Source organism: Anabrus simplex, chromosome 1 (assembly GCF_040414725.1).
Source record: "Anabrus simplex isolate iqAnaSimp1 chromosome 1, ASM4041472v1, whole genome shotgun sequence".
Lineage (NCBI taxonomy): Eukaryota > Metazoa > Arthropoda > Insecta > Orthoptera > Tettigoniidae > Anabrus > Anabrus simplex.
The window spans coordinates 1,421,544,405-1,421,561,739 of NC_090265.1; the positions used below are offsets into that span (position 1 = coordinate 1,421,544,405).

At 35.5% G+C, this 17,335-nt stretch overlaps 1 protein-coding gene across 1 annotated transcript in view; it reads left to right on the forward strand.

Annotated features, from left to right (window-relative positions):
* The window catches only part of LOC136879135 (tetratricopeptide repeat protein 12), a 172,831-nt gene that overhangs the window by 74,080 nt on the left and 81,416 nt on the right, over nucleotides 1-17,335 (forward strand). Inside the window, exon 3 of the mRNA XM_067152890.2 lies at nucleotides 17,177-17,325. Within this exon, the coding sequence (XP_067008991.1) occupies nucleotides 17,177-17,325 (149 nt within the window). The remainder of the gene's footprint in view (nucleotides 1-17,176; nucleotides 17,326-17,335) is intronic.

Genomic DNA, 17,335 nt, shown 5'->3' on the forward strand with positions numbered 1-17,335 from the left:
TATTTCCCTTGAGCTGGCTTAATGGTTGTGTATGATGCCACAACCAGTGAATGCTTAGGTATTTGCAGATTATTGATTTGGGAAAAGGGAGAAAAGGAAGTACAAAGGAAGTTGGACATTTGAAATGAAATTCTGAAGGAGTTTGGAATGGTAATTAGTAAAAAGAAAACTGTAGTCATGCACTGTGGAAAAGAGAAAAAGTGAAGCCAAGTGAACGTAGACGGAGAACGGTTAGAGAATGTAGAATAGTTTACATACCTGGGTAGCATTATTAATGGAAGTAATGAAATCAACCCTGAAATTAATAACAGATTAAGTAAAGGTACAACAGTTTATCATCAATTCAGAGAGCTTTTATGAGATGACAAAGCACCCAAGAGAACGAAATTAACATTATATAAACAGTATTTCATACCAATTGTAACATACAGACTAGAAATGCTGGTAACTAATAAGAGACAAGATAGTATGATCCAAGCAATAGAAATGAAATTTTTAAGAACATCGGTTAAAAAGACAAGAAGAGATAGAATTCAAAATATTAAAATCAGAGAAGAGCTAAATATAGAACCGTTAGTACAGAACATACAGAAAGCAAGACTGAGATGGTTCGGACATTTTAAAAGAATGGGAAAGGAACGGGTAGCAAGAAGGGAATTGGAAAGAGAAGTTAAGGGAAAGAGACCACTTGGAAGACCGAGAAGAAGGTAGATGGATTTTTGATAATGAGACAGTCTCTCGTAGTGCATTGGCACTGCCAGTGGCTCCAAGTAGCCTATGCAGTGGCCTCCACAGTATGCGCTAGTCATGCGTCTTGGTGGGTGTGCTATTTACCATCTGATGAGCCCAACTTAGCACATTGGGGTGAAATGCTGGCAACCAGGAATGAGTTAGCTGGAAAATTTATATTGTTCAATAATGGACCAACAATATTGGTATTATAAATTTACTCATTCAGGAAAAATATTTCAGATTCCCTATGGGAATCTATATCTATATCATCTGATTGCCAGGCAGGCATCAATTTTTGATAATGAGCAAAGTCTCTCATAGTGCATTGGCACTGCCGGTGGCTCCAAGTAGCCTACACAGTGGCCTCCACGGTCTCAGATCCATATCCAGTAACATCATATTACAGTGCCATGCATTAAGGACAACCACATCAAGCATAACATAGTGGTGTAAGTGCACTCAGAATCACGCAATTACCTATCCTGTATATGTATTCATAACATAATATTTGTCATGTATATCAGGCGTAGGATTGAAAACAAAAAAGCATCTACTAATGAAACAATATACTGCTGTTGAATGTCTTCACCTACTTTTATATATTTAATTATTTACCTTGTCTCAACAATATTGTAATCAATTATGAAACTCAATAAAACTTAGCCCACTGGCCATAAATTCCCCTTCCATCTCCTTCATTTCTCACATCCTTTACCCTACTCCCTTTTCCCGCACATCTCCCCAACCCGCCCGCATCTCTTGGCCAGAGAGAGGGCGTAACCCTCTAGGTGGCTTTCTCAGACAGACAGACAGACAGACAGACAGACAGACAGACAGACGGCCTCCACAGTATGCGCTAGCCATGCGTTTTGATGGGTGTGCTATTTACCAGCTGATGAGCCCAACTTAGCACACTGGGGCAAAACGCTGGCAACCAGGAATGAGTTAGGTGGAAAATTTATAATATCCAATAACGGACCAACAATATTGGTATTGTAGTAAGTATGTAAAGGAGAGAGCATATAAGTCTCTGCTAAAACCTCAATCGAATTAGCAGTTTGTAGAAGGGAATGAATCCAAAAACTGGTTACTGAGAAAGTAAACTAAAACTTCCTACTTCTCTTATTTATTATTTCTTAACCTAGCGTTTATGAGAGTTTCTTTACATTAACCTGATCTAGAAGATCTAAAAGATCTACAAGATTCAATTCAACGTGTTGCTAGTCATGGATGTTTTTCCACAGTTAACTCATCTTTTCACAGAAGAACTTAAAAAAAGAAAGTGTATTCAAACTTTAAACTAAAACCTTTATACAAAGGTCAATTGACATAGTGATAGTAACGTCACACATGACCCCAAGTTTTAAAACATGTATTGTATTTTATATTGTGAATATTTTTTGCATATTGGCTGATGATGACGTCTAACAACGTCGAAACTGGTACCGAATAACCAAATTAAAATGTTGTAGTTCAAACTGAACAACATAATTATTTTGTATTGAAAAGGTAGACCTTTTGCAATTTATAGTGCTTTTTGTTATTCTCTTTTCAATACAGACCCAGGATGAAATTTTTAACTTTAAATGATATGGCCTACCAGGCAAAATCAAAAGCCCATTATTATAGGGGCTTAAAAATTAAGTTTGGAAAATTGGGCAAGGATATAGAATTTATTAAGCAGTGTATGGAGCATAACTTAACCCCTAATTTCTTAAAAGGCATCATAAAAAAAACATCGCGTCCCTTTTCATCAACAGAAATTCCAACAAAAAGGTAATAAACTTTGGTTAAAGAACGATTATAAGTTACTCTATAAGAAAAAGTCTTTTTTGAGTAATCATATGTACAAAGCTCACCTCGAATCCGCTTGCTTACTCACTAGGGCTCAATGGAATTTATTTCAAGACCAAGTTCACAACAAGCCATTTAATGTACTATCCCAAAACAGTTAACCTTACATAAAAAACTTGAAGCACTTATGAGAAAAACAGTCTCACTCAAATCTATCTCAAAAACAACTGAAGAACCCAGTACTTCTGACAATTCAATTAAACAATTTCATCCTCCATTAATTAATCTATGTAACACTATCTAGATGACGAGGAGAATTTCTTTCTTTCGAAAGGTCTGAATCATAATTGGCCTAATACTAATGTAACTAATATAGCTTCCAAGCTTGTTATAGAATCAGAAGTAGCCATTAATAAAATGCTGCAGGACTTTCAAGAAGTAAGACTGGCTGTAAAATGGCAATAAAATAAAATATTTACTTCTTCCAACTCTAATAACACCAATGAAGGTTTCGCGGAAAGAAAATGCATCCTCAAACTTAAAAAGAAAATCAAAGACAATCAACTCATCATTACGTAAGCAGACAAGGGAAATAGAATGGTTATCATGAACAAAACTGAGTACATTGAAAAAACAAAAAAGCTTTTTCAGCGATAGTTCTTTTTCAGTTATTAGGAAGGACCCAACTCAATCAATCCAATGTAACCTAAAACAAACATTGAAGATTACTTCTTTTCTTTTTACTGAACAAGAAGAACTTAGATTAACTGACATGAATTCCATGAAACATGAAACCCAAAAGCGCTACCAAAAATTCATAAGGCCAATGTCCCCATCTGCCCCATAATTAAAGGCCTAGCCCCTTACATAAGCTATCTCAATTTGTTCAGAATTTTCTCAAGAAACACCACAAATTTTCTTCTAACAAAGCCATCAAGAACACTATAGAATTAATTGAGAAGCTAAATAGCTTTGAACTACAACCCTACCATTCTTTGCACTCTTTTGACATTGTCAATATGTATCTGAGCATAAGAATTAACAAACTTTTTCCCATCATTGAAAAGAACCTAGACACAAACAGCCAGTTAAGTAAACTCAAAATTCTCGATTTCATGTCCGTTTTAAAATTGTTAATCTACAAAAACTACTTTAACTTTGACAATGTCATTTACAAACCTCCGGAAATTTAGACGATATTTATTTAGATTTTCTGGAGCATACGGCTGTTGAAAAAGATGACAAATTTGCAAACATACATTTGTGGGCTAGGTATGTTGATGATACCTTTATAATTCTCGATGACCGCACCATTGACCGTCAGCCACCCTTATAAATCTTAATAGTATAGAATTAAATTCACCCTAGAATCAGAAACTAACCAATCAATTAACTTCTTAGATTTAACGATAACCAGACTTCCCTCTTCCTTCTCATACTAGATTCATAGAAAACCTACCCACACAGCGACAATGATAAGGCAAGATTCATCACATCCTCAAACCTATAAATGCACCACCTATAATAGTTTGGTCGATCACGCCTTCAAAATTCCTATGACCAAATTTAATTTAAATAAAGAGTTAAACATCATTCGCTCCATCGCTAGATTTAACGGTTTTAACGAGGCATTTATTGAACGCATAATTAACAAATTCAGACATCATCCTAAATCAGCATTATAAAAAGACAAACCTAGTCCTAGTATGTTTTCAACTTTTACTTTTAATAAAGACATATACAGCATCACTAACATCTTTAAAAAACATAACGTCAATATCTCCTTCCGCACCAACAACAGAAATACGGAGATCTTGCATTATTCCACTTTAATAAACAAAACCAACCCTTTTTTTAAATCAGGAGTCTGCAGGTTTCGTTGTAATGACTGTAATTGTTCATATATCAATCAAACTGGACGGAGCATCAAAACCAAGTATGCGGAGCATATTAACACAATTAACTACAACAGGTTTTCCGCAGTGGGCCAACACATACATGATTTAAAACACTCTGGTCATACAATATCTTTAACGACCTTGCTTGTAACATGCTCCACCTGTTCAATTACGATACACTATAGATCTAGAAGATTTGATTCAGCATGTTGCTACTCACGGATGTGTTTTTCCACAACTAACTCATCTTTCCACAGAGAAACTTTAAAAAAAGTGTATTCGAACTTTAAACTAAAACCTTGATACAAAGGTCAATTGACATAGTGACTAGTAACGTCACACATGACGCCAAGTTTTAAAACATGGCAGGGACTTGCTCAAAAATCAACATTTAAGTGTTTTCATTTTCATTGCTTTACATTGACTATTAAGATCTCATCTTCTATAAATAGAGGGCCTTTGCCTTCAAGAACAATCATTTAGAATTAGAGTAGGTGAAGCTTTATCTGACCCTGTAATAATTAAGAGGGGAATTCCTCAAGCCAGTATTATTGGACCTTTATGTTTTATTATATATATAAATGATATGATTAAACAAGTGAAATCAGAGGCAAGGCTTTTTGCGGATGATGTTATTCTGTATAGAGTAATGAATAAGTTACAAGACTGTGAGCAACTGCAACATGACCTCGATAATGTTGTGAGATGGACAGCAGGCAATGGTATGTTGATAAACGGGGTTAAAAGTCAGGTTGTGACTTTCACAAATAGGAGAAGACCTCTCAGTTTTAATTACTGCGCTGATGGGGTGAAAGTTCCTTTTGGGGGATCATTGTAAGTATCTAGGTGTTAATATAAGGACAAATCTTCATTGGGGTAATCACATAAATGGGATTGTAAATAAAGGGTACAGATCTCTGCACATGGTTATGAGGGTGTTTAGGGGTTGTAGTAAGGATGTAAAGGAGAGGGCATATAAGTCTCTGGTAAGACCCCAACTAGAATATGGATCCAGCGTATGGGACCCTCACCAGGATTACTTGATTCAAGAACTGGAAAAAATCCAAATAAAAGCAGCTCAATTTGTTCTGGGTGATTTCCGACAAAAAAGTAGCGTTACAAAAATGTCTCAAAGTTTGGGCTGGGAAGAACTGAGAGAAAGAAGACAAGTTGCTCGACTAAGTGGTATGTCTATATAGAAATAATATGAATCACCACCTTATCAATACACTATTTTATTTACTACCAAACTGGTAAATAGGGTCAATACCGGTTTCGACCCCTATGGGGTCATCCTCAGTTGACACATATAAATATCTATAAAAACATCACATATAATAGTTAAAGTTTAAAATTGATGGGTCATTAGTATACTGGTAAGTACATATGCATGTATTATGGAATTTATAAGATTGTTCTATTAGAGCTATTATGTAGATTTTTTGTTTCTTTGTAAACAGTATCAAAAGTATTGTATTGGATGTGGTTCATCCGTTTGACAAAATGCTAGTGGATTGAATATGTACATTTGCTGAGAGGTACATGCTATTCTATTTTACAATTTTTGTTTTACATAATATGGGGTAAAATTATTACATTTGCACATATGTGGTGATATTAGGTACAATGTAGGGTGTTAAAGATGTAGTATTTGAATTTTCAGTATCCTGATTAAGTTTGTTCTATTAGAGCTATTATGTAGATTTTCTGTTTCTTTGTAAACAGTATCAAAAATATTGTATTGGATGTGGTTCATCCATTTGACAAAATGCTAATGGATTGAATATGTACATTTGCTGAGAGGTACATGCTATTCTATTTTAATTTTTGTTTTACATAATATGGGGTAAAATTATTACATTAGCACATATATGGTGATGTTAGGTACAATGTAGGGTGTTAAATAATAGTTACTTATTATTTAAGTAATAAGTAATAAACTAAAACCTTGATACAAAGGTCAATTGACATAGTGACTAGTAACGTCACACATGACGCCAAGTTTTAAAACATGGCAGGGACTTGCTCAAAAATCAACATTTAAGTGTTTTCATTTTCATTGCTTTACATTGACTATTAAGATCTCATCTTCTATAAATAGAGGGCCTTTGCCTTCAAGAACAATCATTTAGAATTAGAGTAGGTGAAGCTTTATCTGACCCTGTAATAATTAAGAGGTTGTATTCAACAATTACTTGATTCACAAATAGGAGAAGACAGAGAAGGCAGATTCCCTATCTGTTGCTTTCCTAGCCTTTTCCTAAATGATTTCAAAGAAATTGGAAATTTATTGAACATCTCCCTTGCTAAGTTATTCCAATCCCTAACCCACCTTCCTATAAATGAATATTTGCCCCAGTTTGTCCTCTTGAATTCCAACTTTATCTTCATATTGTGATCTTTCCTACTTTTATAAACACCATTCAAACTTATTCATCTAATGTCATTCCACGCCATCTCTCTGCTGATAGCTCGGAACATACCACTTAGTTGAGCAGCTCTTCTTCTTTCTTTCTCTCAATTCTTCCCAACCCAAACATGCAACATTTTTGTAACGCTGCTCTTTTGTTGGAAATCACCCAGAACAAATCGAGCTGCTTTTCTTTGGATTTTTTCCAGTTCTTGAATCAGGTAATCCTGGTGAGGGTCCCATACACTGGAACCATATTCTAGTTGGGATCTTACCAGAGACTTATATGCCCTCTCCTTTACATCCTTACTACAACCCCTAAACACCATCATAACCATGTGCAGAGATCTGTACCCTTTATTTACAATCCCATTTATGTGATTACCCCAATGAAGATCTTTCCTTATATTAACACTTAGATACTTACAATGATCCCCAAAAGGAACTTTCACCCCATCAATGCAGTAATTAAAACTGAGAGGACTTTTCCTATTTGTGAAACTCACAACCTGACTTTTAACCCCGTTTATCAACATACCATGCTGTCCATCTCACAACATTTTCGAGGTCACGTTGGAGTTGTATTACAATCTTGTAATTTATTTATCACTCTATAGAGAATAACATCATCCGCAAAAAGCCTTACCTCCGATTCCACTCCTTTACTCGTATCATTTATATATATAAGAAAACATAAAGGTCCGATAATACTGCCTTGAGGAATTCCCCTCTTAATTATTACAGGGTCAGATAAAGCTTCACCTACTCTAATTCTCTGAGATCTGTTTTCTAGAAATATAGCAACCCATTCAGTCACTCTTTTGTCTAGTCCAATTGCACTCATTTTTGCCAGTAGTCTCCCATGATCCACCCTATCAAATGCTTTAGACAGGTCAATCGCGATACAGTCCATTTGACCTCCAGAATCCAAGATATCTGCTATATCTTGCTGGAATCCTACAAGTTGAGCTTCAGTGGAATAACCTTTCCTAAAACCGAATTGCCTTCTATCGAACCAGTTATTAATTTCACAAACATGTCTAATATAATCAGAAAGAATGCATTTCCAAAGCTTACATACAATGCATGTCAAACTTACTGGCCTGTAATTTTCAGCTTTATGTCTACCACCCTTTCCTTTATATACAGGGGCTACTATAGCAACTCTCCATTCATCTGGTATAGCTCCTCCAACCAAACAATAATCAAATAAGTACTTCAGATATGGCACTATATCCCAACCCATTGTCTTTAGTATATCCCCAGAAATCTGATCAATTCCAGCCGCTTTTCTAGTTTTCAATTTTTGTATCTTATTGTAAATGTCATTGTTATCATATGTAAATTTTATTACTTCTTTGGCCTTAGTCTCCTCCTCTATCTCGACATCATCCTTGTGACCAACAATCGTTACATACTGCTGACTGAATACTTCCCTTTTGAAGATCCTCACATACACACTCCCCTTGTTCATTAATTATTCCTGGAATGTCCTTCTTGGAACCTGATTCTGCCTTAAAATACCTATACATACCCTTCCATTTTTCACTAAAATTTGTATGACTGCCAATTATGCTTGCCATCATGTTATCCTTAGCTGCCTTCTTTGCTAGATTCAATTTTCTAGTAAGTTCCTTCAATTTCTCCTTACTTCCACAGATATTTCTAACTCTATTTCTTTCCAGTCTGACCTCCTTCTTAGTCTCTTTATTTCTCTATTATAATAAGGTGGGTCTTTACCATTCCTTACCACCCTTAAAGGTACAAACCTGTTTTCACATTCCTCAACAATTTCTTTAAACCCATCCCAGAGTCTGTTTACATTTTTATTTACCATTTTCCACCGATCATAGTTACTTTTTAGAAACTGCCTCATGCCTGCTTTATCAGCCATATGGTACTGCCTAACAGTCCTACTTTTAAGACCTTCCTTTCTATCACTTTTATTTTTAACTACCACAAAAACAGCTTCATGATTACTAATACAATCTATTACTTCAGTTTCCCTATAGAGATCATCTGGTTTTATCAGCACAACATCCAGGATATTTTTCCCTCTGGTTGGTTCCATCACTTTCTGAATCAGCTGTCCTTCCCATATTAACTTATTTGCCATCTGTTGGTCATGCTTCCTGTTGTTCGCATTTCCTTCCCAATTGACATCTGGCAAATTCAGATCTCCCGCTACAATCACATTTCTCTCCATGTCTTTTCCCACATAGCTGACTATCCTATCAAATAATTCCGAATCCGCGTCAGTGCTACCCTTACCCGATCTGTACACTCCAAATATATCAAGTTGCCTATTATCTTTAGAAATGAGCCTTACACCTAGAATTTCATGTGTCTCATCTTTAACTTTTCGTAGCTTACAAATTCTTCTTTCACCAGAATGAACACTCCCCCTCCCACCATTCCTATCGTATCTCTACGATACACACTCCAGTGCGGTGAGAAAATTTCTGCATCCATTGTATCATTTCTCAGCCATGATTCAACTCCTATTACAATATCTGGTAAATATATATCTATTAAATTACTTAATTCTATGCCTTTCTTTACAATACTTCTACAGTTCAACACTAACAATTTTATGTCATCCCTACTTGATTTCCAGTTCCCTGTTCCCTTATCACCGCTCCCTAGGCCATCCCATTTCCCTGAATGTACCTCCCTATTACCCTTCCAAACAAATTTCCTAACTTATACGTACCACTGCGGTTTAAATGAAGGCCATCCTAGCACAGATCCCTATCTCCTACCCACCCATTAGGATCTAGAAATTTCACTCCCAGTTTCCCACATACCCACTCCATAGTCTCATTTAAATCCCCAATCACCCTCCAGTCAGTATCCCTCCTACACAGTATTCCACTAATAACAATCTCCGCTTTCTTAAACTTCACCCGTGGGCCCTTCCATTAATTTTTCTTCATTACTTCCGTTTTGTAGAAACCTTCAGGTGTCTGCTGGGCTTTCTGTCTCCTTTCTTCGAGGACAGCAGTCGATGTGGTGGTATCTGGTAGCCCGAATGTTTGTTTGATGTCTTCCAGAAAGAATGTTTCGTCTGCCATTATGTATTACTTTACAAAAGAAAATATTTATAAAATCCTCCTATCAATACAATTCAAGTCATCTGTTAGATGAAACAAAGTCTATACATGTTTCAGCCTAATCTCAAGGCCATCTTCAGTAGTAAAACGATTGTTACATAATATACAAACAAATTAAAAAACGTAATGATGTGAAGTGACAGTGATCATGATAAGTGAGTTAAAAACACATTGAGGTGCAAAGTCCTCTCGTCTAATAGATCTTGCTGGCTGTTAAATAAAACATTATGCTGAGGAGTGTAGTGAGACCGTCAATACTACGAATAAAACGTGTAACATCTGTAATGAGAAAAAAGGAATGTATGAGTGGATGAAGAACAAGTTAAAAATGATGTACGAAAAGAAAACTCATATGACTTACTTGTAACTAAAAGTTGTCGTCTCGAATGGAGATGACCTTGTCGGTCTCAAGTCACATTGACAACTAAGCCTGTGTGTGGCTTACTGTGTATCTGTGTCGATGTGGTTGGGAGGGGTAATGGAGGGGGAGGGGCAGGGAGGGAGGGACGTTGTGGTTCGTGGAAGGAGGGTGGAAGGGCGGGTCTTGTTCTAGAATGTCGGTAGTGAAACTCTTTTTTATTAATGAACTGTTCGCAGATGAGCGGGACAAAGGTTTCCAATAAAATATTTTTCTTTTCGTTGATTTCATTTAAGTTATAGAGGGATTGTTATATTGGTCGATATCTATATATATATTCTCTAGTATATTAAGTAAGGGACCTTTCTGTTCGTAATGCAGGATCTTTAAATCTTGATCAATTGTTGTGTATTTATGATTTTTCTCTCTACAATGTTCGCTCATGGCTGAGTAGCGATTATACTTTAGGGCATTAAGATGTTCGGAGTATCTTACATTGAAACTGCGGCCTGTTTGCCCAATACACGTTGAAAGACATGATTGGCATTTTAATTTGTATATTCCAGAGTTAGAAATTTTTTTGCTGTTGACAATATGAGAATTAAAAAACATTTTTGTATTGGTGTGAACGGTCTTGAAAGCTACTTTTAACTTGTGCTTTTTAAAGATGTTTGAAATAGGATATATATTATTATTATTATTATTAAAGGTAAATGTGGTGAACTTCTCTTTATGGAAAGATTGTTTTTCTAAGGTGGTCTTGGGTTTATTTCTAAATTTATTGAGAATTTTATTCACGAAAGCTTTACTGAAACCATTACCTTCGGCTATTGCATAAATGGTGTTGATTTCCTTTCTAAAATTCTTACGGGATAAAGGAACATTAAGAGCTCTGAAAATCATACTATTGTAAGCTGTCTTCTTCTGTGTCCCTGGATGTAGAGAAGTTTGATGGATTGTGTTTACTGTGTGAGTGGGCTTCCTGTAAATATTAAAAGAAATGGTTTTATTCTGATTGCGAGTAATAGTTAAATCGAGATAATTAAGGGAATTGTTGTTCTCGGATTCTATCGTAAACTTTATGTGTGGATCCAGGTTATTAAGTAATTCAAGAACGGTGTTGCTGTCAGTAATGTGAGAATCCAGGATAATAAAAGTATCATCCACATACCGAGTCCAATGTTTGATCCCATTAATTTTACCTATAATGTGAGTGTATTCAAGGAAATCTACGTAAATATCAGCGAGGATTCCCGAGGCCGGTGACCCCATAGGAAGCCCCTTCTGTTGGTATATGATGTTGTTAAAAGTAAAGAAGCCATTATTTAATGTAAACTTGAGAATCTGAATAAACTCTTCTATCTCCCCTATAGTCAATTTACTGAATTTGGAAAGATTGTTTTTTACTATTTCGATGGTTTTATTGACGGGTACATTCGTGTACATATTTTCTATGTCAAAAGAGTGAAGGGTGTAATGTTTCGGTAACGTGAGATTTTTTATTCTATTGCAGAATTCCAGGGAATTTTTAACTGAAGGAATAATGTGTTTTAAGAAAATTGTGAATAAATTGGGATATTTTATACGTCGGACTACTTCTGAAGTTAATAACGGGCCTTATGGGGACATCCGCCTTGTGAATCTTCGGTAACGCTTTCGCCGTAGGTAACTTGGGATTCATGATGATCAGTTTTGATTTTTCTACGTCATTAAACAAAAATAAAAAATTCTTAATTAAAGCTTTCAGCTCTTTTTGTATTCTATTGGTAGGATCTTTTTTTACTGCGTTAAAGTTATTATTAGTAAAGAAGAATTGTGCTTTATATACGTAGTCACTTTTCTCCATAACCACAGTAGCATTACCTTTATCTGCTTTAGTTACTATTAAATCGTTATCTTTAATTTTCTTTTTGAGATTGCGTATGTTGGTGACTTGTTCTTTATTGGGTTTACCAGAACCGGTATGTTTCTGATCGAAAGATGAAAGTAACTTTCGCTTAACTTCATATCTAACCTCATTTTGAACGTCTGTAGGTAACCTATTAATCGCCAATTCAGATTCAGCCAACGTAATGATTAAATCGTCGTGGTTGAAGGACGTGTCCCAGTTATGTTTTGGTCCCTTATTTAATATCTTGAGGTCCTTAGGATCAAGGTCAACTTGACTGAGGTTCACTACCGGCGGGTGAAAAACGTTCGATTCCGCGTGATTCTGCGTGTTTGGGGTATTACGGGGAGCTTTTATTAAGTTATTCCACTTCTTGTCAAGAGTGCTTTGTTTTTTCGATAAAACCTTATCGAGTCTATTGGTGACGTGAGCCTGAAAAGAAGTCCATTCGAGAGGACATAATAAGGTCGAAACTTCTAAATGAGTGTCGTAAAGATTATTGTTAAGAAGAGCTTTTTTCTTTTGAAGGAATTTAATTTCCTCTCTTATCCAAATTTTATCCGTTTTTCGTTGAGTCGCGCGGGTTTTAGCCGTGTCTCTATGAGTTTTCTTCATAAATTTTAAGAAATTAGGTGTGACCTCATTAGTTAAGCATTTTCTTAAAAAACATAAATCTTTACCTAATTTGGCAACCTTTATCTTCAAATTACAATATAGGTTTGCTTTCTTACTAGCCTGGATGGCGTTACCATTGCAAGTTATGAATCTCATTCCATATTGACGGTTATCACTTTACAAAAGAAAATATTTATAAAATCCTCCTATCAATACAATTCAAGTCATCTGTTAGATGAAACAAAGTCTATACATGTTTCAGCCTAATCTCAAGGCCATCTTCAGTAGTAAAACGATTGTTACATAATATACAAACAAATTAAAAAACGTAATGATGTGAAGTGACAGTGATCATGATAAGTGAGTTAAAAACACATTGAGGTGCAAAGTCCTCTCGTCTAATAGATCTTGCTGGCTGTTAAATAAAACATTATGCTGAGGAGTGTAGTGAGACCGTCAATACTACGAATAAAACGTGTAACATCTGTAATGAGAAAAAAGGAATGTATGAGTGGATGAAGAACAAGTTAAAAATGATGTACGAAAAGAAAACTCATATGACTTACTTGTAACTATCTTGTAACAATCTTTCCAAATTCAGTAAATTGACTATAGGGGAGATAGAAGAGTTTATTCAGATTCTCAAGTTTACATTAAATAATGGCTTCTTTACTTTTAACAACATCATATACCAACAGAAGGGGCTTCCTATGGGGTCACCGGCCTCGGGAATCCTCGCTGATATTTACGTAGATTTCCTTGAATACACTCACATTATAGGTAAAATTAATGGGATCAAACATTGGACTCGGTATGTGGATGATACTTTTATTATCCTGGATTCTCACATTACTGACAGCAACACCGTTCTTGAATTACTTAATAACCTGGATCCACACATAAAGTTTACGATAGAATCCGAGAACAACAATTCCCTTAATTATCTCGATTTAACTATTACTCGCAATCAGAATAAAACCATTTCTTTTAATATTTACAGGAAGCCCACTCACACAGTAAACACAATCCATCAAACTTCTCTACATCCAGGGACACAGAAGAAGACAGCTTACAATAGTATGATTTTCAGAGCTCTTAATGTTCCTTTATCCCGTAAGAATTTTAGAAAGGAAATCAACACCATTTATGCAATAGCCGAAGGTAATGGTTTCAGTAAAGCTTTCGTGAATAAAATTCTCAATAAATTTAGAAATAAACCCAAGACCACCTTAGAAAAACAATCTTTCCATAAAGAGAAGTTCACCACATTTACCTTTAATAATAATAATAATATATATCCTATTTCAAACATCTTTAAAAAGCACAAGTTAAAAGTAGCTTTCAAGACCGTTCACACCAATACAAAAATGTTTTTTAATTCTCATATTGTCAACAGCAAAAAATTTTCTAACTCTGGAATATACAAATTAAAATGCCAATCATGTCTTTCAACGTATATTGGGCAAACAGGCCGCAGTTTCAATGTAAGATACTCCGAACATCTTAATGCCCTAAAGTATAATCGCTACTCAGCCATGAGCGAACATTGTAGAGAGAAAAATCATAAATACACAACAATTGATCAAGATTTAAAGATCCTGCATTACGAACAGAAAGGTCCCTTACTTAATATACTAGAGAATATATATATAGATATCGACCAATATAACAATCCCATCTATAACTTAAATGAAATCAACGAAAAGAAAAATATTTTATTGGAAACCTTTGTCCCGCTCATCTGCGAACAGTTCATTAATAAAAAAGAGTTTCACTACCGACATTCTAGAACAAGACCCGCCCTTCCACCCTCCTTCCACGAATCACAACGTCCCTCCCTCCCTGCCCCTCCCCCTCCATTACCCCTCCCAACCACATCGACACAGATACACAGTAAGCCACACACAGGCTTAGTTGTCAATGTGACTTGAGACCGACAAGGTCATCTCCATTCGAGACGACAACTTTTAGTTACAAGTAAGTCATATGAGTTTTCTTTTCGTACATCATTTTTAACTTGTTCTTCATCCACTCATACATTCCTTTTTTCTCATTACAGATGTTACACGTTTTATTCGTAGTATTGACGGTCTCACTACACTCCTCAGCATAATGTTTTATTTAACAGCCAGCAAGATCTATTAGACGAGAGGACTTTGCACCTCAATGTGTTTTTAACTCACTTATCATGATCACTGTCACTTCACATCATTACGTTTTTTAATTTGTTTGTATATTATGTAACAATCGTTTTACTACTGAAGATGGCCTTGAGATTAGGCTGAAACATGTATAGACTTTGTTTCATCTAACAGATGACTTGAATTGTATTGATAGGAGGATTTTATAAATATTTTCTTTTGTAAAGTGATAACCGTCAATACGGAATGAGATTCATAACTTGCAATGCCATTATGTATGCCATTCGATTCTCTGTAAATATTGAGATCTGTAGGATCCGTTTCAAGTACCTGGCCTTTACATTTTCTATTCTTTTCATGTTTGCAATAGTTAGTTTGTACCATATTAAATGTATCCCATACGTAACTACTGGGGCCACTTTAAGCTTGAATAGTGCCATTGCAGTGTTTATTGAATGGTTCTGCGGTTTGGGGATCTCATACATTGCTTTGGTTGCTGCCGCTGCTTTTTCCTTTACGTGCAGTGTGAAGGTTGAGCCTGTGGTCTGCAGTGTGATACTCAGGTATTTAAATGACACGATCTCGAGTTGTTCATTTCCGTTACGGAAGACGTCATATGTTGCCAGTTTTCCTCCCCTTTTTAATTTTATAACTTTTGTCTTAGCACTGTTGATGGTTAGCAAGTTTTTATCCACCCATGCTCTGAGGTTATTGATAAGACTTGGGAGAAAGGAGATTAGCTGCTTGATTAAACAGTATCTTCCGAGCTGTCGGTGGAGAATTGGCGTGGAATGACATTAGTAGACAAATAAGTTTGAGATGTGTTTTTAAAAGTAGAAAAGATCACAATATGAAGGTAAAGTTGGAATACAAGGGGGCATATATTCATTTATAGGAAGAGAGGTTGGGATTGGAATAATTTACCAAGGGAGATGTTAAATTTCCATTTTCAAAATAAAATTTAAAAATAATAATAATAATAATAATAATAATAATAATAATAATAATAATAATAATAATAATAATAATAATCATCGTATGGCCCCAGCTACTGTGTGCAGACATTTCGATTTGACGCCATCTGGCTGTCTGCTCGTCAAGTTCGACGTTCCGTTTTACTCTAGGCCCACTAGATGGCAGACAGAGTAAACAGGATCTCTCTTGGGCATCTATGGCTGAGATTTAATGAATTTTGTCGGGTAAACACCAAATGTGTCACCAGAGATCTTTTACATGCCGACATCGTATGACATGGAGTATCGAATGGACTTTTTTCCGCCCTTCAAAAATCCGACTACCTCGGCCGGGTTTGAACCCGCTATCTTGGGATCCGGAGGCCGACACTCTACCACGGATCCACAGAGGCATAAACAACTGATGGGGAATCTGCCACCTGGGCAACAATCCTAAATGCAGATAATTGGTGATTGAAATTAAATTATTGTCCTAACTAACATAAAATCTGATATGACTGGGAAATGCACTTCAACTGCTCGCATACAGAGGCCTGCAATGAAGAGGCAGAACAAAAATCTAATGTCATATGTGAAATAATTCCATAATATTAAGAAAGACATGAAAATCTTGTTGGATAGAATATGTTAGGAACTGATTTCATCATTGCTATCAGTTAGGATTAAAATATTGTAAGATGTACTGTACGCACTAACGTTTTGTCACCTCAAATGTATAAATAATTATGTTTGAGGATGAAAGCAAGATATATCGATGGCCGAGAATGAAAGGGTTACAACCCAATATCCATGAATTTTCGGGAGAAGAGTTAAATTTTAGCAGTTTACATCACTGCCCCTCAAAAATACACTTGTTACACAATTTTTATGAAAATTGGTGTGTACATAATTCTTACATCATTTATTATAATTTGAAAATAGTTACAACTCAAAATGTACCTTTTCGAATTAAGCAAAGTGACTAATGTCAGAACATTGACAAACATTAGAAGTGCTTCCTGGCATGAATATGTTAGATTTTGTGTTGTAACACTTTCAGAGGTTGTAGAGGTCGAAATAAGCTGCTATACATTGATGGTAAAATCTCAAAAATGTATTTTTTTAGTTCTAATCCTTTCGTTCTCAACCATCAATATCTTTTCTATTCTTTATTCATTCTTTATCTGGAATGAAAAGAACATTTCAAGTTCTTGAGTATGCTTTATAAGAATACTTAGTATACACTCTAAATAAATTTTAATCATACTTTGCAGACGCATTTATGGCATACGCTGAGAAAGATGCAAAGGAACGTGCTGAAGCGAGGAGAGAAAACAAAAGAATAGCGGATGGATTCACAAAAAAGGCTAACACTGCATTCAGAGAAGGAGATTATGATAAAGCACTGGATTTGTATACTAAGGTTCAGTATG